Consider the following 25,000-nt stretch of genomic DNA (forward strand, 5'->3'; position numbering starts at 1 on the left):
ATCCCATAATCACTCTCCTGAATCCATTACAATTCTTATCAGAGAAAAAAATATTACTTTAATTTATTCAGATTCAACCAATAACTCTAGTATGCAGTTACACCCCGACAATAGTCTTGACAATTTTCAAAGCTTTAAGATAATTGAATGTCTTTGCGAACGTGGTAATATCGGATTCACTGTGGATTAACTTTTAAAACGATTTCGCTTAACTAGTGAAAGAGTATTCAAGGAAACCAACATTCTAACGAAAATCAAAGGAATGCAATCCAGGGAAAAGACTAGACAGTGAAAACAGATACACACAACAAAGAAAACGAAATAAACAAGACACGTGCAAAGAAACAAAACAAAATGAGCAATTCCATCAGAAAACTGGGAGCATGGACTAGGTGTAAAAAGTCTTTCTCGGATAGACAAAAGAGGAAAGGAAAACAATGACACGGGAAACAAATTGGTTCTTATGATACAGATAGTTACACCGTAACGATCCACTAGTTCATGATGACGACCATTAAACTTCTGTAGTGATGACTTAAATCTTGTAGCAACATAACCCTGTTCCAGAAGCCTACTTGTAAGAATCCAGCGTTATACAAAAAAACCTGCCTAGTTACGACAGATCGTAGCATATCATGAGTTGTGGTGTGAAAACTCTATGGTGTTGGGGTTCTTTGGGGTAGACCCGATGTATAAAGTCTTCAAAACTAAGATTGTTTAACAATGGTACGTCATCTATTTAGCAACACTAATATCAAAGGATCTGGCTTAACGATGTTCTTTCCTTTGGATCAAGTCAGCCTCAAAGGGAGAGGGAATAGTTCAGGGACTGCAATATGTTCGCAATTGGAATGTCTGCTTTGTTGAAAAACGCTTCCACCACACTGGACACATTTGTTGTCGATCAAAAATTCTAGCATTTTGAAAACATCTTCGGTATATTGGGAAGATGATTTAGAATTTCTTTTAATAAAGTTTGACAAATTTCAACCAAGTACCACGTGTCGGTGTCTAGATGTACCGTTTTTTCTGCAATAATAACACTGTAAATGCTTTTGAGTCGGGGTTTTAACTGAATATTTTGTATAGTAATATAAAGGGTTGAAAAATCATAAGTTTTGATGCTATTGTTTTCTGATAATAATCATTAATTGAGGGTTTCCTGAAGAAAAAACGAATATGATAAAAAAAAACTACAGAATCCTGCACATATTCAGAACTACCTTTTTGATTTTACATCAAATGACAAACTAAAAAAAACACTGAATCCTTTAATGTAAAATATTCATATCAGAATGTAATTAGTTTCAACATATTTTATTCGCAACATAGCCACAGAGATCTAACTACTTCCCTTGGCTTCTCTCAGAGTCTATCATATATCATTTCCAACTGTAGTACATATACATCAAACACTATTATACAAACTATATTCTATATTTACAATCGTGACTATCGAACCATACAAAAAAAAGATAAGATTAAATTATATTTTCATATTTGTTCTATAACTATTATTATATATAAATTTTATATTTTTCACAGATCTATATGTATTTGTTGTCATCGAAAACTAGTCTTCATAAAAAATCAGACAATTCATGTATAAACATCGGTAAAAACTATAAGGTACACATTTCAAGATATATACATATTTTTACAGATAGATAATGTTTTATGGTTTAAAGACGTATTGATATGAATAAGCGTAATGTAAATTCTTTTCCAATGTATATAGAGTAATTTCGAAATTATTTCTTTTTGTCTCGTTTGAATATTACTTTCTCAATTCCCATCATCGGAGACTCGAATGCCAAGGACGCAACAAAAGCTACGGCATATGCAGCAACCATGTGACCAAAGAACTCATAAATCTGATAAAAAAGAATACATATTAAATTTGATGTACTGTGCACACAATTTAAAAATCATCTAATCACAACGCGTCTGCAGGAAATCTTGATGTTTTGAAACTGTCCGCAATTAAATTAAAATTAATTGACTAGGGTTTGGTAGTGTCCTTCTGCACTTATTCATATTTTCTTGTACTTAACTCATTGTAATATGATTTTAGGCTTTGCCTATGACGAGCAGAGCTAAATGTTTATTCAAATAACATTTGACTTTGTTGATAACGCACCGCTATGTTGTGATATCGCTGATGTCTCGACCAACGGGAATATGCGATACTTCCTATATAATACTTGATGTGCGTCTGCTTTAACACTTCAAATAATCACTTCCTTACTGCATACGTCATTTCCGACAGAACAATTTTGAGCCATTCATATTTCAGAGCATTTACATATATGAGGTCCCAAAACTCCGTCCTTTTTAGTTTGTTCTTATATCTTTTTCTTGTTCCTAAATTTTCGAAATATGGGTGTTGTTCTTAAGTGGTTTTGTTTTATTTACCCTTCCGTTACATTAAATGACAATATGTTTTATTCTTTTCAAATCAATTTTTGAAAATAAAAATATTTTAAATCTTTTTTAATCCTCCTAAATTGTTGACTTTATCTTATCATAAAAGAGTTGTACGACTAATGTGGATTTATAATTGCGTCTTATCTCCATCTTTCTTTGAATTTAAATCGACAGCAATTAATCGGAATTTTTCATGTAGAACGTATTGAAATCAGAAGACTGGTCTGCATTTTATTGTTTACTTCCGGGATCTCGAAACGCTGTATTACAATGCAAAATCTTCTATTTTACGCTTTTTCTTAACACTTTCATGATGTGGAAATAGATATTTGTCTTTGTTATTAGTATTTTTACACGAAAATATGTTTTGCATATATACACTGAAACCAACGCTCTGAAAATGACAAATTCCTTTGCATTGAATGGTAGAATATGACCCATTCTCATTGAACAACGGAGTCATATGACGAGACTTACAAGCCCTATTAGGTTTATAGATGCCAGGAAAGAATTTAACAACTCTGCTGGGGCTCTGCTGCTAGCTCCGTAGGGTACATATTGCAGTACGGTTATACTTACGACTTGATGGTCGTCCCAGTAAAGGAGACGTTTTCTAGAATTGTAGTAGAAATACTGAATCATGGGATGAACCAGGTACGCACAGTATGTTAATCTACTCAGTGAAACGAATCCTTTCCATGACAAGATGGTATTCACAAAACCTACAAGATCAATTCAGAAATTGAGAAACTATCATCTTGGCGCAATTGTAGGGGCAGAACTTTTTAGAACGTTATCTCCAGTGTTTAGTGTCACAGTTAATAAAATATACTAATAAAATAACTTTCATCTATGTAATTTGTTATCTTCCTAATTTATTTTGTGTCAATTTCATCAAAAAGGTGTTTAGTTTTGATAAAATGATAACAATCCTTTAATTCTTTAAATTAGAATATCATATAAATCTGTTTTCTAGGCAAATTACAGCAAATGCGAATTATGTCCCATACACATAAGCTATCCTTTTTACTATTCCATTTCACTACTACCAAGATTTTTTCCTGTTCGGTAACTTTTTAATTACCCTTCATACACTTCAGTGTCGCATCAGTTTTAGATTTTATTCTGGATACACGCCAAATTCGGTTTACGTTCTTGTTCACACAATATTTCATTTAGATAGTAAATGTCGGTTTTATGCAACTATTCCAAAGAAACAATACACGGTCAACAATGGACGGTTTAATGATAAGTCCATATCAAGCCAAGCTACCATGTGATAAATACCTCCATATCCAGTGGCACAGGCGAAAATAACCCAGCAGACTGCCATTCCCCATACGGTCTTATGCAAAGCATTGTAAAGAGCAGCGAGTTCGTTGGACATCTTATTTCCAATGAAATCGTCGTAGGGTCCATACAAAACCGCACAAGCTGATACAGCAAATACTAACCACAAAACTACTGCTAAGTACTGAAAACAAAACATCTTTATCTATTATTTATTTCTATTCCTATATATTGTAAATTATTAACTCAATAACGTCAATAAGAGTTCAATGCATTTAGGTTCATAATGACCTTTTGACAATAATGAGCTTCATTTCACTTAAGTTGCCCTTTGACAGACCTATGCATGTAGACAGATCTAAAACATGACTGGACATAGATTATTGATATATTTTAAAGTTCATTTTGTTTCAATCTTAACTTAACTTTGCTGTGCATTTTTGTCAATTCTGCAGAGAGTGCCAAAATAAACATGGTTAAAATAATGTTTTGAGACTATCCCGATTTCTATTCCAATTGACATGCCGGTCATGCAAGGGCAGTAATGTTGAGATAATGTTTTGAGATGATCCTGATCTCCATTCCAATTGGGAAGACAAAAATCACCTATACACAATTAGTGATAATTATAAACTCTGCCAAAGATGACAGTTTCAAGTGAATATCTGTGGTAGTTTATTTTGTCATCATCCGTAGAATTGAAAAAAAAAACAGCACAGCTAAAGTTAGGTCAGTTTTTTGGTTTGATTTTACTTTTAATTAATGTAACTTATATGCCTTAAGATTTTGTAGCTGTTTTTCACCTGAGAACATGCATGTTTCTAAAAGGAAAGTTACTTTCATGTCATTAACACTATGTTCACTGACTGGACAATCCTTCCAATTGATAACACTTTGTTTGTGCCCTGAAAACGATAACCTAACCTTCGATAAGTCTCGCCCACTTAAACCATTTTGAAGCCTTTGACGTTTTCTGATGTACAGATGAAACCAACTATTAGCTATAATTAAGACGTTGATTGGCTCAACGAACTTGTCAGCTGCCCTAAGCAAAATGACTGGTCGAACAGCGTGATTATTCTAAGTGTCTTGTGCCTTTGGAAATGGCAGGAGGGCGTCCAGTGGCACTCTTGAAAGCACCCGTAACGATCTGCGCTTTCAGACTCTTTCCTTTATATAGGAAGTAATGAGAAGCGAATTGTGGAATATTGGCGACATGAATTCGTCTTTGAGAACTATGGATTTTAAGTTGCGAAACAGAATATTCTAGATACGAGTTAAAAGTTTTAGATGCAAATGCTTCGTCCGTAGTCAGAGGAAAATTTGAGGTGAAAATGAGTCCATGTTTGTCAAAAGATAATGACGAACTTTAACCAGTGTTTCAACTTCTAGCGTTGAGAGAAAGAGAGAGAGTCCTATGTTTTCAAATTCCACGAATATGGAGGAGGGCTTAAAAAGCCCCATCTCTGTCACCTCTAACATCGGGCAACTTATTGTTTTTTTTCTTAGAGGTTAGTAAAACTTGGCAAGAGATTGATTACTTTGAAATAATTTTTGAAAGTCGTGCCTTCTACTTTTTTCTGGATTTTCTGAAAGAAACTGTTTCATCGAAAAGACAATACAATGTATGTCATAATCAAAGATATTAATCTTGGAAATCAGAGCTTAAAACTTGAAATTTGATATGGAAGAACGATATTTTGCCCAAAAACGACATCAATTTGTTGTACGAATTCACGTTAAGCTTGCTCTTAAATCCAATTGGAACCAACAGATACAATGAATTAACAGAGCAGAAAAGATTGAGTTTTACCTTATTCATCCGACATTTGCAATTCTTTGTAAACAAGATGTATCCCGTATACATGCCCACCAAATATGGCCCAATTCTGGTGTAAGGTCTTTGATAGTACAAATCAAAGTAGCTTGTACCACCCCTTAAAAGTTCAAGCATAGTTTGAGTAAGCATAAAATGATTTAACAGCTGTTTTACTAACTTTTCACTGAAGAACGTAAATCAACTTAAGCGAGGCTGTTTAACATGCTAATAAAATGATTGCTAGAGGAAAATTGAATAAAGGAAACAAAGAAGTTACTGCAAATTGTCTCTGACCTCAGACGTAAGGTAGATCATACCTAATATTTCTAATAGATATTTTTTTGGGGGGAAGATTACATGTTTTATATTTAACATATTTTAGAATCATAGGTCACCGAACTTGTTTTCGAGATAATTCAGCCTTAACAAAGGCAAGTATTATATGGATTATAAGGGGACTCTATAAAAAAACTGGTTGATTAATTTTGTTTTCTAAATTTGTTCATTTTTCAAAAAAACTGGGGGACACCGCACATCTTTCTCGTTAAATTAAAAAAAAACAAAATATCCCATTAAATTTCTATAGAAAAATTTCCCGCCAATTATCCTCTTAAAGAGGCTTCATGCGATTAATGTATGTAATTTTACCATGCAATTATTTATGCCAAACATACCTTAGAAATGATTTAAACTAACTGTTTTAACATTACTTTAAATATTATTTATATATAAAACATTGAAAATATACATGTCTGTATGATTTTGTAAGATGACAGAAAAGAATGCTCAGTGTAATAGGTATGATCTACCTTAAACCACCGGTTTTTATTTATTTGTTTAGCATGAGTACATTTGACAGTTAGCGAATTTTGTACACAACATTAGTTTCGGAGACAGTAAATGAAACGTAAATGAAGGCTTTCTACAAAACTTGACGTTTACGTTTATTGTTGTCAGCTTTGTCGTTGTATAATTATATTAATTGGAAAGATTGAAAAACCAAAATATTATCACAAGTTAAATCTTCAATGTTTTTGTTATTCACGATAACTAAATGATTATCCTATTTATTTTATAGATTTTTTCCATGATTTATTGTTATTTTCAACATGAATTTTAAATTTTGTAATTATCCCAATGTGAAATTATCGAATTTATTTTAGTCAGTGAATAATCAAAATTTATTTCACAGTGAAAATTCGATAAAACACTACTCTCAATGTAAATAAAAAGTAAGTAATGCTTACGTCATTGCATTTACACCAAGTTTGTTTTCAGCTGAAATTATTCCTGTTCCAATAGCATGCGCCAACCAAAGAACGCCAACCACAATGGATCCAATTATTTTAGAACTGTAAAACAAAATAAAGCGAATGTTATACAAGTGTGATAACAGGCACAAGGAGAATGTATAGAATGAGAATAGGTTAAGAATAATAAGTACCATACCATATAAAATTCAGACACATCTAGGGTAAAGTGATTCATGGTGTAGAAGAACACACAGAAAAAAACAATGCTGTTTCGATCATCAGATGCTATATTTTTAGGTAACATAAGTCTTTTTGTATTCATATCTGTACTTTTGATAAAATCATACATGTATTTCCCACTAAAAGCAACCAAATCACAGAAAATCAAGAACGATAACTCGCAAAGTGCTAATTACATGTACAATTTATAAATTTTATCTCAAAAGCGCAACAACCACATGAAAAACCAAGACTAGTTATGTGGTCTGTAACTGTTTCTGAACAAGAAATAAAACTGAATCCGGTGGGTTTCTGACTTGCCTGGATCACCTCCTGTCAGATTTTTATAAAGACTAGTACTGAAGTACTAAACTTTATATGTTTTGATAATACATGTAATATAACAACGAGTTCATCCCTAATGTACAGTTTCATTTTTAAAAGCTAAAATGACATGGCATGTCCATTTGGAACTGAATTATTATTGAGTGGGAATAATTTTTCTCAGAGGACGATTTTTTTTTTGGTTACAGAAAAAGGCCGAATAAATATGAATTGCTTCCTGTTATTATTCGTTTTTTCATTAATGTTATTATTTAGCTAAACTGTCTAAAATAAATGACTGTAGTATAATGATTTCGTCATAATCATTTTGTTCACGTTTTGTTTAGAAAAGTTTTATTTTATTTGGACTTTCTAAGGAATGACATCATTACTGTAATTCTCTAATGCAATTATTGTTTTATCTTTTGTTTGTTGTATTTTGGGCATGGGTGTTTTGTGTTATTGGTTTTATATTTACTTTTTATTCACCAAAATTCTTTTTTCCTTTTCAGCTGACAATTTTGAACCGCATATGTAAAATATGTTCGCCAAACTTACTGATAGAGAGCCAATAAAATTGGAGGACTGATGACATAGAACTGCATATCATTGGCTAGATACCAAGCATGGGCAAAGCACTGAAAATGGATATTTATTTACCACTATAAAATGCGTTCAAACAAGATATGAAAATTATATTATTATATCATTAAATATGAAAGAAAATGAATCAGAATAATATTTTTTTAACAAATCAAAACAGTTTTGTCTGTTTCTACGAAAGCCCGAAAGGGACTTAAATAATATATCATTATCTCTATATTCATATACACATATACTTCGGTATACACGCATCGCTATTTCGATGTGAAATACGAAAAGTTGACAAACCTCATCTGCTCCGCTTTTAAAATTATTGATATACAGTAAATTCCACCACCATGTATCTTTACAGTAGTTTTTCTCAAATCCATTTTGTGACCATCTTGGGCCGTTACCGAAATACCTCGCCAATGTAACTTGTATCATCAGTATAAGCATATATGCTGGTGTCAATCTGTGAATAAATAAAATATAAATAAAATTTAGAATAGACAAAGTAGGACTAGGACAACACGAAATAAGAACGGAAGATGGTCACTTCTCTTTAAATATTAAGCAGCACCAGGTCCGGTTTTTCAGTGATTTATCCGCTGGAAAAAAAATAATCCACTGGATAACAGCGTGTGACGTTCGAAATTCACTCTAGACGCTGCAGTCAGCCCTCTAAAAAAAATGCAAGAATCTTCCAAAGTCGGGAAAAAGTAAATGATTTTTACATTTTAATTTATCCAAATGTCATACAGCGTTTTATTTGAAAGTGTCCGAAAATTTCGTAAGGCCTGTCTGCATCAGTTAGTACGAGACGGAACAAACGTATGCCGCTGCATTGAGCCTGACTGGGCAAGTGTGATACAATCTTAACAACTTGTGAATTGGATAAATAATATGTGGAAGGTGAAACCTTTAACGCACCAGAAGAAACATTAATTAAAAACACCTGTGATAATTTTCGTCACCTCTGACTTGATAAATTATACTTATAACCTTCCCATATTGTAAGTTCTGTAATGATATACGGTTTTAATTGTCCTAATGCATTATCCTAATTGACACGGTCTGAAATGTCTATAGGCCGAAATGTCCTGCATTCCTGAGGAATTGTGTTTTTGTGACATGGTCCGAAATGTCTTTGAGTCGAATTGTCCGGCATAGGTAAACATGGCTCTTATAAATTGCGAAACGTCTTAAAAGACTTCTTTTATTTCATGAAGTTTCATTTCAATCTGTTTCGATTTGTGTCGTTTGTTTTGTTTTTATTTCGTGTGAATTTTTTCGAATCGTTTCATTTCGATTCTTTTTTTTTACCGATTATTTTCGTTTGGTTTTGTTTCGTTATCGGTTTCGCAATTTTGTAGTATCAAAAAATTAGGGGTAATATTGATTACGTAATTTTCTTAAACATCTGTGCACCATACTGCAGACTGTTATGGCCAACCCTATCTTGGAAAAGTTATGATTCGATTTGTATTTAATCATCGAAACTAGCGAATATTTTCTGATACTGGATTGGTTCTCAATCGCATTTACTAAGTCAACGCAAAGGAAGCTGCCATGATGCTGTTTTCAGCTCCTGAATATGGAGGTACAAACCGGATGTTGATGCTTTTTTGGCCATAAATATGTAGAACCAAGTTGATAATACAACCATTAACGGGAGCGTACTAACATGCGGATAAAGTTTTGAACAACTGGGCCCTAATGCCAATCATATATGTAGTGAAAATAAGCGAAGTGGTGGAAATAAATGGAAAAAAGAAAAAGACATTTTATTTTTATAACCTTGATAAAATACTATATACTGGCTCTCATCCTAACATACAATACTTTGCCAAGAAAATTGTAACGATTATCATAAATAGAAATATAGTGGACAAATATAATTTAAAATATAGGATAACAATTATAATGAACGCCTAAGAAAAAAAACTATATACAGAAATGTAACAAAATAAATACAAAATGAAAGTATTGAAATTTTAAAATGTTAGGACGAAATAGAATTTTTCTCAATTAACACTAAGGCTATTACCCCCCCCCCACCCCACCCCATTTTTTTCCATTGGAGTAAGGATTTGCTTGTTCTTAATAATCCTTTCGGTGATAATTATTAAAGTTAATTTGTATTATGTATAGTGTATTTCTGTTTTCTTGTCCCGGAATTCTAGTTTTAACCTTTAAGTTCTTACACAAAATGTTGGTCTTTTGTACACTATGCTGATTGCTTTACTTTGTATGTCTTAGTTTTAAATTAACAAAGTATAAATTATGGTATTTTGTACACTGTGCTGATTGCTTTACTTTGAAAGTCGAAGTTTTAAATTAACAAAATGTAAATTAATACAAGAAGTATTGATTGAAATTTAAGGCAAAGCTATAATCAATAATATCTGTTCCTTTTTGTTTGTTTAGTTTGTGGGATTATTTTGTTTTTGTTTGTTGTGTTGTTTTGTTTTCTTTTGTTACTATTTTCTTGCCTTTTTTTTACCGCTTTTAAGGAGTCTTCTTTTGTTTGTTTGTACGTTTACTGTGGTTTTATTTTGATTGATATTTTGTTTGTTTTTTTTTTTCATAAAGACGTATTAACTGAAAGTGTTCTAGGGTTCCATTTCGCTTTTCATTTGAAATTTGATTCCCGGCCTAATTTAAGTTAATTGGTCGCCCTCTAAAGACTTACCTCCAAAATCTGTGGAAATAGAACATACACCAGTTCAGTCTGCCTTTCCCATTTTTCAGTTGTTTAAGAACAACATAGGTTAACAACGTACCACTGAAAAATAATGGTCTGAATGTGTACCGTAAATTGGAATATTTTGGTTGTAGTTTTTATTTTAGTTTATTTGGGGCCTCTCATACTGGATGCACTAAAATTAAACATGCAATTTTTGACAGAAAGCCGCAAAAAAAAATAGCCCGATGATTTTTTTTTTATTATTCAGTTCAGCATTTAAAAATATTTTTATTTCATTATTTAAGTGCCAAGCAACATAAAAATCTGACAATAAAGTTTGTTGAGGTGATTCCATATGCATAAATCCCCAATGAATAAATGATGCTCACAGCATGTTTAAATAACCTTTCGGTAAAAAGATCTGCGTCAGGATGAAACCTCATAAATGTGTCAAATTAAGATGCAAAGTGCCTTCTTTATGTACCATCTATACAATTTCTATCTGACAAGTAAACAACTAAATGACAAACTCAGACTATACTCGACGTCACATACAACACATTTTCGAATTGAAGCTCTACCTTTTAAACCGTCGGGACTTACCGCTAGAGTTGTCTCTCTTTTGTTTAATATGAAGATAGTTCGCTTATATGCATGACGTGTTAGTACCAACGAGTCGCTTATTAGCTTAAATCATGCGTAACAAATCCTTACGGGAAAATTCCATACTAATATCCGCCATGTTGGTTTCTACGGGACGATTTGTTTACAAACGAAGTTCGTAAGTTCCCGTCGAACTCTGGTGACAATCGTCTGCTTGATCAACTTCTCGGTATTGTACGTTGTTCGCGTAAAATAAATCCGAGATATCTGAAATAACGCCGAAATGCATTCTGGGTTCCTCGGTTTTTGGACAAACCATTTAAACGTAGACAACATCTCCTAGCAACCCGATCACTGTAAACATGGCCGACTTTTTACAATGTAAATATTGGCACCGAGAATTAAAATCTGACCGGAATTTAACGATTCAATGTTTAGGGAGAAGCCGTTTGGCTGAACGAATGAGCAAGTCATTTAAGACAATTTAAACGACGGTAGATGTCAATAAAGTCGTAGAAAATATTTTAATTCAAATTTTAACAGTATGTTATTAAAGTGACGCCGAGTATAATTATGTGGTCCAACTTTCACAGTTTCTGCAGACGAAATATAAAGTGAACTATGTAGATTTTTGACATGCGTGAATCACCTCATTTCTGATATTGAGTGCTATTCTCTGGAGGAATTAGGCAGTTACTGTAGGGGAAACACATAAGTCTTTTCATGAAGTCTTATTTAAAATGCTATCTGAAATGCAGAAAGGGCATTCATTTCCTTTTTAAGGGTCAGTATTTACCATATGAAATGCATTGCGATTTCATCTAAAGGAGATAAATCACTCTCCCCCTATTATTCTATTTTAACTTAGAACTCTGCTTTTCTGCATCCTCTGACATCTCTAAGGCGAACGAACTGTCTTTTCGCCTTCAATAGACTATGAATTATGAAAATGTGCCCGCATTGTCAAATTCGTTCTTTTTTTTTCCTGAGCATAATTCCTTACGCCTGATTCTTACAGATTACAGTACACGTACTTAATATAGACTGATACTACATCCAAGTTGTATGACCTTTCTAACAGTCCCATAGACTTCTCTTTGTACAGGTTAAAGACTCTCCCACTATGATATTACGGGGTGTAATGTATTACATCTGTTTGCCGTTCGTTGGATCAGACCTTTTTGAACTGAATTTTAGGTATATTTAATTATGTACTACATTTTTTCCACAGTGACCTGTTTTAAAAGGGGAGGGTTGTGATCAACCCTGCCGCATATTTTTTTACGCTTGCATGTCCCAAGTCGGAAGTTTCTGGCCTCTGCATATGTCTTGTTTCGTTTTCACTTTCAGTTTACTTTATGTTCCATGGGTATACAGAGGCAACTATTTCGCTGTACCTGTGTATAATGTTGTTTTATATTAGGTCCAGCTGCTGTGGGGGTTTCCTCGTCGTTCATTGAAGACCCATGGGCGGCCTTGAGCTGACAATATCAATCCCGGTGGGATTTTTGTCTCTGACAAATTCACCATATCCATTTTCCTTATATTGTCGATATGCAGTCGCTTAATGTTTTATGTTAAATAACAAGTTTGTGTTTGAATGAGGGGATATACAGGGATAATGATGTCCGCACCTCTGTTCGTCTGTCTGTCCCAATGTTTGTTCTCTCTAAAGTTAGTTACATCAACCACTTGATAGTGGGGCAGCTTTATATAGGTATGCCGTATCGTGGGATTTAATTTCAGACTGAGGCGACATCAGCTTTAATGTCTGAGGATTTTTTTTAGATTTCTGTATCTATTCATAAGCTTGCTCTCAGTTTTTCTAGTTTTTTTAGCATCAAATGCATATAATTTTTTACTGCACCCACTCAAACTGATAGAGAAAAAGAGATAATTTACCTCAGAGCGAAGAACGTATCCACTGAAACTTCAGCATTTACGATAGCCATGAAAGTTTTCCTCTTTATGAACGTTCCATATATTCTGTATGCATTGCCTGAAAATTTGGAATGTTGATGAAGATATTAGAACGGTTTCAAAGATATTTTGCTATTGGATGGTAAGCAAAGTGATTAGAAAAAAAAAGAACAGACCTTGAAACAATTTTTGTTTCAACTGTACAAAAAGATTCCAAGACAGTACAGTGAAACCTTTCTAAACCAAATCCCGTGAGGACTTAAAACTTTGTTCGGTTTAGGCACGTGATCGAAAAACATTTTAAATGAAATAAGGGGACTTTTAAAAGCAATCTTCTGGTTTAGACAGGTTTTCCTGTATTCCAACGCAACTCCAGTAGTATTCTAAATTGATGCACGGGCCCAACATATTTCGATAGGTTATATGATGTTTCGTTGACACAGGATCTCTAAATTTTAATGGAAATATCAAGTGCTATTACTTTCCATGAAATCTATTCAAAATGTTATCAGAATTTTTAAGCGTCAGTAATTCGAGATAAAAATTATATGAAACGCTCGAATAATTCAGTCGGAGTACCTAATAAGGAGCAATCGGAGGCCGGCGGAATTTAACGACTAAATCATTCGGGTTATGAATTCATCACCAAAGGAAGATAACTCATTGTTCCTCTACTGTAATATTGTACTCGCTTGTCTGCAACCATTACACTTGTACGATGAACGAACTGTTTTAAAAGTTTGTCTTCAAAAGACCTTACACTATTATACTTACTTGCAGATGTAAATCCAAATGCATAGGTGTGGCCTAATATCACCCATGACATACTTATAAACCTGATCCCGTTTATAGCCGTTACAGTCCCTCCTCCTTGCTTTGCACTAAGTATCTTCTGACCATTTGTATAGACCGAGAATGCCAACAATAACTTCCCTAGTGTACCTGAAACGTTTTCACAAGTACTGTAAATGCGTTCATGATTAATACAAATAATATTGGGATATTGGAACTGAAGTCGGTAATGCGATGTAGTGTTTTTCATGTTTCATATGTCATATATAGAACAATTTACATTTGTAAATATCAGACATCTAACAAGACTTTGGCTTGCTTGTCCTAGGGCGGATCCAGGTTATTATTTTACCAAGCTCAAGCTAGTGAACAATAAGAAAGCACTGAGAATCTCCAATATCTTAAAACCATAAACATAACAAACCGACTACGGACTATGCCATTTTATTTCATATCATTTATGTATCATTGGATGATTTCGTGATGAAATTTTTGACACTATTGTGTTTATGCAAGTACTTCTAATGCATTTCAAATTCCTTTATTTGAAACAAAATTTGCTTATTGTTCGCTAGCTTGAGCCTGGTTATTATTTTTTCAGTTTTGCTAATTTGCACGCAATTAAGGAAATTTTCACAACATTGCCACTGTTATCTACGAGTCTCGCTTTTCAGTCATAATGAAGTACAGTTTTTATGCCTATCCAGGGGTGAATCCAGACACTTTTAAATTGAGGGATACCACCAAGTTTTCCTCGGAAAAAGGCGGGGTACTAGGACATTATTTTCCATTTTTTGTCAATTTTACACATGAAAATAACAAATTTTTCCATAAAAAAGTGTCAAATCAAAGCACCCTCCCACTCGATCCGCCACCGCTGTTTTTTTCAGTATGGTATATCATGGTTGTTTCTGTCCTATTTGATAATGCCTTATGTTTAAATTTGAGTGTTACTGTATTTTGTGAGTACCTGGTCTGTAAATGTCCGATGTCTTGTTGGCCTCTGGTACGTTGATTATAGCTGGATCACTCAGTTTGTACTTCAATTCACTGCCAGTCGTAGAGACACCATTTGTCTTTGTATCTTTGGTGTCATTACGAGTATAGTCAAATCCTCCATTCGTCTGCCCCATGTCTTTTTCTGTGTAACTTGGGGGGTTACTGGATGAATTTTTAAGTTCGCCATTTGATATTTCACCATTCTTTTCCGAATGTGACATTTCATAAGTGTTTTTCCGACTTTTTGATAGGTGACGAATTACGACATCATAAATCGTCCCCATGACAACAAAGGCAGCCAAAACGGATATCACTGACCTGAAATCAGAGTGGGAAATGTACAAACTCTAAAATGAAAAGTATCGTCTTTCATGAACTTCTTGGACAGCGCAAGTCAAAGTGGAACTATAATAGCGTATTAAAGAGTATCGAAACGCATAGTTTTACAATCACATTTCATACCTTAATTATAATTTCGTTGAAAACAACTCTTTACATTGACTTATGATTAATATCCATGAATCATTGTTCCAAGGATTCATAAATAATATGATTCTATGCTATGCCTATGATGCACGGGGCTCATTCTTTTTGTTTACGGTGCACCGCCATGTTACTATCATGGGTGAAGTCTCATTCGGTGAGGAGAATGTGTGAGACATTCCTCTGAGAAGGCTTAATACATCTCAACGCAGCCAATGATTTCCAAATTATTATTAAATAAATAAATAATATAAAATCTTATCCATTGACGGATTAGAAGACAACATAGCGCCTATTTTACAAGACTTACCACTGCTCATTGGGAATCAGTGAAAATCTTTCCAACGTATTTTGTCAAAGGAGAGGGGTTTCGTACTGAATATTGCAGAGGTAAATGTATAATAGACATTGGCGGAGTGATACATGATAGTAAATCAGGAAGGGGTTATAGCACAGTGCGGAAAGGTAACGGACTTTTCGGCATTTTTCTATTTTGCCGGACTGGCGGTGGTTAGTTACGGACTTTCGGCGAACATAAAATACCACAAATGAAACTAAATGAGCGATAATTAAAAAAAAGCCAATCTGTAAGTCACTGCGGTAAATTTACAACGGAATCATGTATAATCATGTCTTTCATTTGGCTTATAGCCAAGACCGTCTTAGAGCACACTTAGTAATTCGCGCAAAACTGGAGGTCACACTTGAAACTTCGCTTCAACTGGTTGAGAAATTCGACATTTTTTTCTCGTTTTCTTTATACTAAAACTATATCACATATTCAAATATACATATTTGAAAAACAACCATTATTTTTTAATTTAATTAATTGAAAAACTATTTGGGAACATTTACAACAGAAAAGGACCAACAAATGACTCCTAAGAATGTGCATGGCGCAATCAGATTACAAGTCGAAATTTCGGTCATCGGACTTTTTGTGAGTTATCAATATCAGACTATTTAGGTTTTTTATTTTATTTTATTTTATTTTATTTTATTTATTTATTAACAAGATGTTGAAAGCAAGTCAAAATCAGTGCCATAGAATATTTGACGATTAGCGACTTACAAGACTACAGTTTTTGATTTTTAAGTCGCTAATATTGTTAGCGACTTGCATTCGTAATTTCAGTACTTTACATATGCATATGATTTGCAGTGAGGCGTAAACGTCATAATTTTAAAAAAATGCCTCAGAGAATGTCATGATTATCTGGACAAGATATTTAAAAGTCTGAATTAGTTTTGCAGTCTATTTAATACATTCATTCTTAAAAAAAATAGTCATAAAATTTGAAAATAAAGGTTTTTATCACAGGCCATTGAAACCAGGATTTTTTTATCACAAAAAAATATCATTAAATCATTTTGTTTCCATATTTGAGTTATTATACATGTGCTCTCCGACATGTCCGCTTGCTATTTAATGCTGTTTATGATCTGTCCAGTTTTTCGCAGACTTGGAAACAAAATGATTTAATGACAATATGATATATTTCGTGATAACAAAAATCCTGGTCCCAAGGTCTGTGGGTTTTACCGCATGGCCGCAAAATATAGCTAAGAATGTTCAGATAAAGGGGAAAATGTTGAACTTAAGCTCTGTTTGAGGTAAACGTAAGAAGTTACTTCACTTTTCTAGTTCCTGTTAAGAAACCCCTTTACTCACAATTTCACGCTATTTCAGAAAAAACAGAGCATTTTACTTTCTCCGGCCTAAGTCAACATTCGCTTGTTACATAGTTTAACTCTGTTTCTTATTAAAATTGAAAGTAATTATTATCTTCCGAAAGAGAAATGTTTTCTTCACTTCGCGATATAACCGATTAAAAAGGGGAATATTGGACAAATGTTATTACAGAAAAAAACCTGCGTACTTCCTACACTTTTATTTAGATTGATCATTTGAAAGGGTAACCGATCACCGTTAATCCGGAAACGCAAAAATTTTTTTTTAATTTCTCGAAAAGTCCGCTACCATTCCGCAATATGTATAGCTTTTATATTATACCCTATTCAAGATCGTTTTCAGTTTTTTTTTAATACACATACATGTATTTGATAGTAAAACAATTTAAATACAGAGTTTACTTACAATGCAAGAATAGATTTAGTATCAAATGGAATTTCTGGTTTTTGACATGTTCCCCCGGTAACAAAAGCTGTGTTGTTGGTCAGACTGGACACAGCTAGAATAAACATATTTTTAAGCGCAAGTTATCGTAGAATCAGGTCAAATGGGAAATATCAGAAACATGCATGTCAAAAGCCCACCAATTTGACAATATGAATTCACTCAAAGATGATTTCGCTATTTGACCCCTGTAAGAATTGTTTTTAAATCTACATCGCTGGACTTGTTCAGAATTTGTTCAATAGAATGTAAGGAAAATGACGATTTTGTCAGAGTTATTGAAATGTTCATTTTCAGTGCATTTCAATGAAAATATAACTCAATTTACCAAAATGATATGGTTAATTAATCTTGTACTTTTCTGTTGATTCTGATGTTGCAAATCGACAAATTACACTTTTAAAGTGGTTGGTTTTTATACTATGTTTCATGTCTGATTCTAACAGAGACTGACACTTAAACAATGAGTTACACACACAGCACAGAAATTGACTTTTTGCATAGTAACACTTTTTACAGACGATCATTAAAATGAACAAGAAACGCATTTTATACTCAATCAAAACAAAATCATAGCAGATCACAAATAAATTCGAAACAAAATGTTCACCTCATTGCATATAATCACATCACATCACATACTACAACTTCGTAGAACTAAAATGGTCTAAGACTCCTTTATTCGACAAACGCGACGACTTTCGTCAATATTGCATTTTCTATGACAACGTTACTATTAATCCCTGCTTATAGAGCGCATGCGTTAAAAAAGACATTTTGTCGAAGCTACACGGATTGTTCTATTCCTTGTTGCAAATAAAGACTCCATTCTACTTTCTGTTCAGATGATCTTTCAAGAATCCTCGGGTTTTTCCTTTGAATAATGAAAAATGAAATCTGATTGCCCGATCAGGAAGGTCATCAGAACAGGAAGTAGAATGAAAAGTTCTGAGGTCCTACATGCTGTGACTGAATGGGACAATTAATAGGTCTTATTTTAATTAGATTAGCTACAAATATGCTACTAGGACAATTTATGTTTCCTCAGATTCAAGTCGTGATTTTTGTTATTGTGTTGCCTTCTCCGCCATTAGACTCGGTGTGTCCATAGTGTACTTTTTGCCATAGTGATGTACTGATCAAATTCAAGTGAAAGTCATTCTAAAAAATCAAGCAGAATGGGTAAATTCATCAACATACATGTCAAATCCTGACATATTCCACACTATAATTTCACTTTTTTGATCTCTGCATCACTGGATTTGGTCTATTTGTTTAATAGAATAATAGAAGTTATCTGCTCTTGAAATGTTCATTTTCAGTGCATTTTAATGAAAATATAACTCATAAAGTGAAATGATAAATTGTTTCTTTCCTTGATTCTGATGGTGCAAATAGTCAAACTGAATTTTCAAAATAGTGGTTTTATCGTACCTGGTTTCACTGCCTGATTCTTACAGAGACTGACACTTAATACTCAAAGATTTTAGTGTAGCCAAGGTTGCTAATTTATTCATTAGTTTATGCGACAGTGTATGTATTCTGCTTTATTTTTGTTTTCATATTGTGTTTTATCTGTGTTCTTAGTCGAGTTTTTGTTTCCGAATTATGAATAGCCTGCTCCTTGTTCCAAATCACAGTAATCTTGCTTTTAATTAAAGCATATACATACTGCTGTTTAGCATATTTTTACTGTCGGTCATCGAACAACTACTGGGCATACAAATTCCAAGTTCCAACTCTAAACCTTGTTTCTGCGTCAGCTTTAAAATAGAAAGTAAAAGCAGAAAATACATTGATTAGTTGAAAAAATCAGATTATAAGAGGAGTTCCTATCTAAAAATTGTGGGTTTAATGAAATCATAGGCTCTATTCTGCTCATTATTTACTCATTTTTTTCCACAAGAGGAGAAGGGGTTTCAGTCCCGAAATCCTTCCCCTAGATTACCACTGCCCCTTATTGTGCCTCACATGCCAACCTTAGATCCACTGTTTACGTGCACATGCTAGTATGTTGGGGGCGTTGATGGTGACGCAACGACGCCATGCATATTATTACAATAAGGTTTTGCAAAAGTGAATACTTCCAATTTTTCTCGTGTATACATTTGTATATGTTACAATAAAAGTGTATAATTTGGAATTATATTCATATACCATAACTGAAAATTTCAGTAAATATGTATGAAAACTGGCATGTTTAGAAATTATATATAATTACTGATATTTTCAGACATTATTTAAAATTACTGACATGTTCAGGAATTATGTATACTTACTAAATTATTAAGCAGGAATTATGTATAATTGCTGAAGTGTTATCATAATAATTTACATAAATGAAGTTATTTCATTTTGAATTGATCACCAGTTTCATTATAATATTATAAGGTCTGCGATGCATTTTTTTTTATTTCTGGGCATAGTTATAAGAATTACGAAATTATGGTAATATTTTGTTATGTGTTTTGTTTCCTTTTGTTGTTGTATTTTATTTTTGTTCTTTTTGTCATGTACAATATTGAAAATAAGTTTCTCACCGGATTGAAGACGGATGCTATCTTAATCTTTGAAAGGCAGTACTGTCCAGAAAAGTCTGCCGTTTTGACCGCTTGACATTCTTCGAAGTTGCCGACGTATACACTCTGCATATTTTGAAGAAGAAGCGACCCAGGCCTTCCAAAAGCATCCAACACTAAAATAAAAGGTTTGAAAGTCATATTTCAATGAGAGTTACCTCTATGCTTAAGGAGGTAGACTTAGGGTAAGGGCCATAATTCATGAAGTCAGTGATATGTTTGTACCATATTCAATTTCACCATAGCCTGTCAAGCTTTCATTTGAAACCGAATGAAATTAGTCCAGTTACTTTGATGCTTACATGATATTGATGTAAAATGCTGAATACAAACGTTCCAATGATTTTTATGAGTTGTGTCCTATACCTTAGGTCTACCTCCTTAAACAATTTAAGAGATGCATATTACTAAATTACCAAATTAAACACACAAAAAAAAGCACTTTAAATACAGTAATAACAAACTACAAGTTTTTTTTTTTTTTTTGTTTTGTTTTGTTTTGTTTTGTTTTGTTTTGTTTTTTGTTTTGTTTTTTTTTGGGGGGGTTCATACAGTTGTTCATAGGTTACATAAAGTTGGACCAGAGTAACTGGGGTGTCTTTAATATTGAAGTTTTTGCTCTTGAGATTTAGCTTTTCGATTTAGAAACGAAATGCGCGTGTTACATTCTTCTTTTTCTTGAAAGTTTCCCGTTATTGAGCTCAATTTTGCTATCGAAGTATGTCGATGTCGGTATCGTTATTATTATCAATTTTATGACCAAATAGCAACATGCCATAATCCAACTTAGCTTAATTTTCTGTTTCCTAATCTAAACTATCAATTAAAGGAGCTACGGTCTTATTCAAATATTCGGAAGTTCTTTTGACTCATTGCTCAAGGTAACGTAAATTGAAATTCGGTATAATTAAACAAGTAAATTATGACAGGAAGGGGTACTTTTTCTCAAATACCCCAGCCTGCCATGATAATATGTCTGTTCAATATTTCATGAAAATCGAGTGTCAAAGAAAAAAAATGGGATTTTATATGTGATTTCATCCATCCAAAGAAAATAGATTTATTTAATGAGTAATAAAGGGAACCAAGGTTATAGCGGTAAGCCAAAAGAGTGTTTTCCAGGGACAAAGACCAGACATGGAAAACAGACATGCACAACAAAGAACATAAAGTAACTAAATACAAACATACAAAGTAACAAAAGCAAATGAGCAACTCGGACTCCACTAAAGCATGGACCAGGTGCACCGGTAGGGTAATGGTCCTCTGCTTTTCTAGAAACACCCGCCGAGTTGCTCATAAAATGTCAAGTCTGGGGTAGTCGAAAGAGGTAAGGAAAACTATAACACGCTGAACAAATCTGCTTTCATAGCGCAGATGGGTACACCGTAACGATCCACGAGTTGATGATGACGACCATAAAATTTCTGTAGTGATGACTTTAATCTTGTAGCAACATAATCCTGTTCCAAAAGCCTATTTGTTAGAATTCTAGCGCGATACAAAAAGTAGTTTCGGCAAGCTCTGGCATAATGTATGAGTTGTGATATGAACTCCATACGCAGGTGCTGAAGGGATGTTGCCACAGATGAAAGGAAAGTTGTCAATTCTGAATGAAAAGTCATCACGTTTGTCGTAAAAGTTGGTCAATGGTTTTTCTGTACCGTCGGTTTCTAACAGTAGGTCAAGTTATTAGGCTGACTTCACAGTGTCTGTAGTATCCTTTATCTCAAGTTCTTTGGGGTAGATGCGATGTATCAAATTGTTTAAAGATAATACGTCATCTATGTAGCGGAAACTGAGATTAAAGGATCTAGCTAAGCTAGATAGATTTAGTATTTTTGAAATACTGGATTTATCGGAATAATTACGCAAAACACAACAACTTTACGAATGAACAGATGCAGATCTTTCTTGTATAAGAATATTTCATTCTCTTTGGAGACGATCACTTGATAATGAGGGGAGTGTCCGAGATATTAATATTTCACAAATAATATCGAACCAATTTATTTAATTTCATTATGTAAAAGCATTATGCTCGAATCAGAGTGATTTGAAAGGATCAAAATATATTTTCCCCCAAACTTTCAAGGTAAATTCTTTTTTGAAAAGCCCGAGTCAAAATTTTTTCAAGGCCCTTAAAATCTAAGGCAAGTACAGCTCTTAGGAACTTCAAGAAGTGATTAGCCTTTAAATGCACAACAGAACAAATGCAATTATAGAAAGATTTTTCTAACAATAAACGAAGTTTAGAAAGAGTAATCAAGGGAACCAAGGTTATAGCGGTAATCAAAAGAATGTAATCCAGGGACAAAGACCAGACATGGAAAACAGACATACATAACAAAGAACATAAAGTAACTAAAATCATACATACAAAGTAACAAAAGTAAATGAGCAATCCGGACTCCACTAAAAACTGGGAGCATGGATCAGGTGCACCGGTAGGGTAAGCGCCCTCTGCTTTTCTAGAAACACCCGCCGAGTTGTTCATAAAAAGTCAAGTCCGGGCTAGAAAATGCGTACTATATGGTATCATTACGTAGTGATTTTCATATTGGCTTATACGTTTAAGGCTGGTCATATTGGTTTGAAGAAATGCCGAAGGTCAATATGACGACCCGAAGACTATGACTTTACAATTCTGATTAACTACAGGTTTTAACCATCATTTTATGTAGCTTAAATGCCTTAATCATTTTGAAAAAAATAATGTACACTTATACAATTACCTCCACGTAACTTTCCCTAAACTTATGTTTGTCTTAAGAGTAATTAAAGGAGCCACTGTTGTCATGTAGACTTTTATAACCTCCTTAGTTACGTATAAGGTCTATAGCTTAAAAAGGATAATATGAAAGATCATCATTTGCATTAAAATGTGCCGTATTACCATCCAACAATGCAAAGTTACTTTGTTGATCTTTTCTTTGATTTCATGGACTTATCCAAATTTCATCCGCTTATGTTCTATGTTCTAAACTCTAAAAAATCAAAAAAATATTCCTGAAATTGTGTAGCTCGCTTCAAGTAAAGTTCCGAACGTTGAAGTAAAAAAAATCCGAATGACACGGTTCACAGCCTGGCCAATATTGAAAAATCTGGGTTTTTTGTATTGGGATAGTTTTTTTTATTATGGCCGGGTTAACAATTTTATATAGTAACGGCAGTTTAGATTACTATGGAGTTAATCAGTGATTATGTCTATAACGAATTCAGGGATGGAATAATCTGAAAATGAAATATTTTGTGCTTGAAGATGGAAAAAAGGAATGGTTTGATCCTCAGATCACTATAATCCGAATATTGTGCTTTTACAATTATGAATATAATGATCTGATGGTAAGAATAAACATTTTGATCCGAAGTCCCACCCCATGCTGAAGTTAAAATGGTCGTCCCCTAATTGAAATGAAGTTCAAATAGATGTACATGTAAATAATGATATCTTGTCGGTAAATATCAATCCAATTTGGCATTTAAAACAAAATGATATTCGTCTTCTATCTTTTCTATCTCATCTAAATTCCTCTTTACACTTGGCGTATTATTCTATTGGTAGGAAATAAAATTGCTGTACTAACTAAAATAGCGATTAACCAATTAAAAAATATTTACAAAACACAACAAAATTTCGTTTAATTAGAATTTATTTCATTTTTTATGACTTAAAAAACAAACACTACACAGAAACAGACGTTAACAAACAATGGCCATAAAAATGTAATTTTTTTTTATAGTACTGTGAAACCCATTTGGTCCATGCTCCCAGTTTTTAGTGGAGTCCGAGTTACTCATTTGCTTTTGTTACTTTGTATGTATGATTTTAGTTACTTTATGTTCTTTATTGTGCATGTCTGTTTTCCATGTCTGGTCTTTGTCCCTGGATTTTATTCTTTTGATTACCGCCATAACCTTGGTTTCCTTGATTACTCTTTAACGAATATCTTTGGACTTAAGAATCCGCTCGGTTAACCAAAGCTCAAAATACATTTGAAATGATATACATGGACATTACTGTCAGATTAAGGCAGGTTTTGGATTATTCAGGTTACTTCACTGCATTCAGATTTAATGGTCAAACGTTGTTGAAATATTGGTGCGTCGGCAGAGCTAACGCCCCCCCCCCCCCGAATGTGTGTATTTATTTCAATTGGCTAACTAGTTCACCCAGAATGTCAAATTAGGTGTATTAACAGAAATAGTACATATATGCACATACACATGCGTGTATGCTTTGAATGTTAAGGGCGAATAAAACACACTTGTCAACCAGGTATTTGGTTTTAGGAAGCAAGCATGAAAGAGTATGCATATCTGTACTTACTTTCTTTTGCCCAATTTTGGTTTGTAGTAAGTCCTGTTAACATACGCTGTGTATGGTTCCAACATAAAGGTGACACTTCTGGAAGGTCAGGTGCTGGAGATGTCACCATCATTGAATCATCATCAGGAATTAAGGCATCAAAGAGCTCAGATTCTTTCGGAGAAATTTCATCTCCATTATCTTGTAAATTTTGCAAAAGCTTTTTCGGGTCTAAAAACTCTGGATGGACATGACTGAAAGTTTGATTCTGATTAAACCCGCTCTTGTATACGTAGTCCAGTTGTTCTCCAAACTTTTTGTAAATTATATCATAATAAGTATCCTGTCCGCTGTTAAATCCGATAAAGAGTACTGCAATTAATGCTTTCTGAAGCCACTTCATCTTCATGCTAACTGTTAGTAGCGTAGTTTATCTTTTGCAGTTCCGCTATTCACGGCTGCTGTTTGTATGAAATGGAAACCCGATCACTGACCCTGTCTGCTCCAAGTCCTTTTTGTATAATGCCTGTGTTAACTTATGTGGATGTGTATTATCTACAGTAACTATCAATTAT

General features: G+C 33.6%; 1 protein-coding gene across 1 annotated transcript; it reads right to left on the reverse strand.

Moving 5' to 3' along the window:
* Positions 1-1,258: 1,258 nt before the first annotated feature.
* On the reverse strand, positions 1,259-25,000 carry LOC148612162 (nose resistant to fluoxetine protein 6-like). The gene is made up of 15 exons (XM_088593341.1): positions 24,447-25,000; positions 20,078-20,232; positions 19,210-19,300; positions 17,499-17,592; positions 14,889-15,235; positions 13,901-14,068; positions 13,109-13,205; positions 10,610-10,702; positions 8,224-8,389; positions 7,891-7,970; positions 6,784-6,888; positions 5,531-5,654; positions 3,715-3,901; positions 3,007-3,149; positions 1,259-1,874 (listed from the first exon to the last, which is right to left on the reverse strand). Exons 1-15 carry the CDS (start codon positions 24,832-24,834, stop codon positions 1,752-1,754), a joined length of 2,361 nt encoding a protein of 786 aa, XP_088449467.1. The 5' UTR covers positions 24,835-25,000; the 3' UTR covers positions 1,259-1,751.

The sequence above is a fragment of the Perna viridis genome, chromosome 7 (genome assembly GCF_037379345.1).
Source record: "Perna viridis isolate PV_CMFRI_1.1 ecotype Kerala chromosome 7, ASM3737934v1, whole genome shotgun sequence".
NCBI classification, from domain to species: Eukaryota; Metazoa; Mollusca; class Bivalvia; order Mytilida; family Mytilidae; genus Perna; species Perna viridis.

Excerpts from the sequence above, each read along its gene's own strand:
- LOC148612162 (XM_088593341.1), bottom strand. The coding sequence starts at position 24,834 with ATGAAGATGAAGTGGCTTCAGAAAGCATTAATTGCAGTACTCTTTATC. Across the intron at positions 13,206-13,900 it reads ATTTGGATTTACATCTGCAA|GCAATGCATACAGAATATAT; the intron begins GTAAGTATAATA and ends CCAAATTTTCAG. Across the intron at positions 3,902-5,530 it reads GCAAATGTCGGATGAATAAG|TACTTAGCAGTAGTTTTGTG; the intron begins GTAAAACTCAAT and ends TTTTGTTTTCAG.